A 3,384-nucleotide genomic window follows, 5' to 3' on the forward strand; every position below is an offset into this window, starting at 1 on the left:
AAAAACTGATCACACAAGACGAAAAACTGATCACACACAAGACGAAAAACTGATCACACGAGACAAAAACTGATCACACGAGACAAAAACTGATCACACGAGACAAAAACTGATCACACACGACAAAAACTGATCACACGGCTTCACATCCTCTGGAGGAATCTGTCGTAAAGAAATTCACTCTGTGTTTCAGCATAAACATTTCTTCTGTTCTGAGCGTCATTCTCTCCGTCGGCCTCATCGGCTCCTGGCTGAAAGGCTAAGCTAACATCCAGACGTGCTCCGGTTTCCCGGAGGAGGGAAACGTGTGGCGTCGCTGCTGATCTGAATCCAACACCGTGGAATAATTGGTCGTCTTCAGAGGCGAGGGGAGGTTATTTAGAGACGCGAGGATTAAAACCCGAGGAAAAGCATTCGGAGAAACCGAACGGGCCTTTTAGAGAAACGTTAATCCTCAAGTGAAAGAACCAGGCGGAGTCGGCATGTAGGGAGCCGTTCTCTGCGCCGCTCCTGTTTGGTTTTCACACCAGACTCTGAATACAATGGCTGCTGAACAGAAACAAAACCCTGAAAAATACCTTTAATCTCAGAAAAGATTCATTAAAGTCAAGTTAAAGATTCTTTGAGTTACATTTATTTATTCACTGACCTTCAGTTCAGACAGCCAAGGAATCGACTAACCAACCGATACGACTAACGATCAGTCGGTTCCTCCATACCCGGATTAGTATGGAGTCATATTTGTGCCACCAATCTGAGCTCAGAGCTGCGTTTCTGTTTACCGTAAAACTGCACAAGCTGACATTTTGAAAATAAATCTGCTTAATGGAAACGCAGGAATAATTAAAACTGCTAAGGAAACGCTTTAATCGTCACATGATCAACAACCGGATGTTACTACTGGCAGAAACCATGAAGAAGACGACGGGAAGTGGCAGCATCATGGCATGATTTTTAATGACTCATCGTGTGAAAAAACGTATTCATGTGATTTTAATTGCATTTCTTATTAAAGGAAATGTTGTTTTTTTCTGGCATTAGCAGAATATTGACAGTTTTGTGCTAATTTGCTGAAGAATCTCAGCCTGTGGGTCTGATGTGAGCTCAAATGGTCAGAACAAATCTGCTCCAAATAAAGAACTTTGTTTATAATTAATCATTCATGTTACCTTTACAGAGTGATTAAGCTGAACTAAATGTGATTTTTTTACTGCGGCGCGGCTGAAAGCACCAGTTCAAACCTTCTTCCTCCTCGTTTCCCGTTTGGTCTCCAGGTTACAGATTTCTGTAACGTCTCCGTATTTGATGGAGTGAATCTGTCCTCCTGTAATCTTCTGCAGTAAATTTCCCTCATTGAGCAAAGAACAGGAAACAAAAAGACGTTTTGGGGAAGGGGGCAGAAATCCCACCGTGTTGGTTTCCAGGCAGAGAGTAAATATTATTCCCTGTAATATTTCATCCTCATATCAGCCCAAAACGACGCGATGGGATATTGACCTGCTTTTATTCCTTCAGTGCGACTGAATTAAATCGAATGAAGGTTTTGTGTTTGGAAGATGGAGCTCCTGATCACAGCGAGGCAGAAACGGTCCGGTCCTCCGCTGAGCGGCGGCTGTCAGGCGCTAATGAAGATGAAAACGATACCCGGAGCCTCTTCCGTCTCGTTTGCTGCTGCATTATCCGAGAACCTTGGCGGCGCCAGCTGGGACTCCAACGTTTGTTTCCATTTGTCCGTTTGGCTCGGTTTCATTTTTAGCGCCGATTTCACGCCCGGGTTTTCTCCTGGTCTGGATTTCTCAGGAACGCCGACCTCGTCTTCGCTTTATTTGCTCCGAGTTTTGCGTCCAGAGCTGAAAGCCGACCTGGTTTCATGGGCTTTGACTGGGCCGGACTTCTGGGACTCGACTCTGGAAATGAGTCTCACTTTGTGTTTGACGCAGCAAATCATTTTAGAAGTTTTTAAACTCGTAAATCTTGATAACAAAGGGCATCTGGAGCCTCCATGTTGCAGTTTAAATCGAGTTCAGGACCAAAAAACCAATTCAGGGAGCAAATATGATTAAAGGGCAGCTGGCATGGAAAGTCCAGTTTAAGGCTTTTCCACCATCCTGGTGAAGAAAAACTTCATTAATCCTGAAGTGGAAGTTTTGCATCATGACTTGGATGAAACTAAGAATCTGCAGATAAAAACAATGAAATGAAAATATCTGAAGCTGTTAAAATCCTTCTGCTGTTAGCCTGTTAACTGTTAGCGCTTCCTTTAACTTACGGAGCAACATTCCAGTTCAGTCACATTTAACTTGCAGTTTATTTAAATTCCTCTCAATGTTTCCAGTAAAAAATCATTTTGGTGAAAATAGACGTGGTTTCAGTTTAGTGGAGTTTCTTCAGCGACGTGACGAAACGTCTCCGTGTTTCAGGATCCGAGTCGCCGGGATCAAAGGTCTGCAGGGAGTCGTGAGGAAAACTGTGAACGACGAGCTGCAGGCCATCATCTGGGAGCCTCAGCACATGGACAAGCTGATTCCCTCCATGCTGTTCAACATGCAGGACGCCGACGACCTGGACAGGTACGCAGCGCCACCGCGCCGCAGCGCTACTGTCTGATTTACCTCAAATCAAAACAGAGGCAAAGGTTTTAGAAGAAAATTCTCAGATTTGTGGCTGGAAATCATCTAGAAACAGTTTATATATTATAAATTAAATGGTACAAGTTTAATTTGTTGTTGTTCAGGTAAAAAAGGGATTAATTTTATATCTGTGTGTTAATTGGAGAGTGAAAACTCAATTCAGGGATTTGGATCCAGATCCGTTTGTTTTTATATTCCACTTTAAAAAAACTTCTCTAAAATAACAGCAAATTTATTTAATATCACAAAAATCAGATCCTTCTAATTTCTGCCCGTATTTCTGGTATTTTTCTGCAGTTGTGTAGAAAATTTACCTTTTTATTCCATTTCTTCCATGGAAAGTTTCCAACGTGGAAAAATTCCCAGAATATTCCAGGTTTTAATCTAAAGCTTTACAGTTTCTGTCTTTCTGGAAAAGCAGTGGGAATCATAACGACTTTATTAGGCTAATAAAGCCGTTTATTCATCTTCCTGGTTCTTTTTCCCGTTTCTCCTCGCGGATCTCGTCGCCTCACCTTCCTGTCTTCCTCGCTGTCGTTTCATCCGGATGGTTTCCATGTGAACAAAAAGCTATTTTTGGATCCTCTCCTGCTGCCGTTTTCTTTCTTCTGCTGACTTTCTGTCCTTTAAGAGGCTTGGCGCCGGCGCCCCGTCAGGCGACTGGACCGGTTCTGTTCAGAGGCTCGGCGCCGGCGCCCCGTCAGGCGACTGGACCGGTTCTGTTCAGAGGCTCGCCTGCGGCGCCGGCGCCCCG

At 43.8% G+C, this 3,384-nt stretch overlaps 1 protein-coding gene across 12 annotated transcripts in view; it reads left to right on the plus strand.

Annotated features, from left to right (window-relative positions):
- Positions 1-3,384, plus strand: part of efr3a (EFR3 homolog A (S. cerevisiae)) — a 61,908-nt gene that overhangs the window by 30,345 nt on the left and 28,179 nt on the right. For all 12 annotated transcript variants that reach the window (XM_008434774.2, XM_017310060.1, XM_008434771.2 and 9 more), the window contains one exon: positions 2,421-2,570. In XM_008434774.2, coding sequence (XP_008432996.1) covers positions 2,421-2,570 — 150 coding nt within the window. The remainder of the gene's footprint in view (positions 1-2,420; positions 2,571-3,384) is intronic.

The sequence above is a fragment of the Poecilia reticulata genome, linkage group LG17 (genome assembly GCF_000633615.1).
Source record: "Poecilia reticulata strain Guanapo linkage group LG17, Guppy_female_1.0+MT, whole genome shotgun sequence".
Lineage (NCBI taxonomy): Eukaryota > Metazoa > Chordata > Actinopteri > Cyprinodontiformes > Poeciliidae > Poecilia > Poecilia reticulata.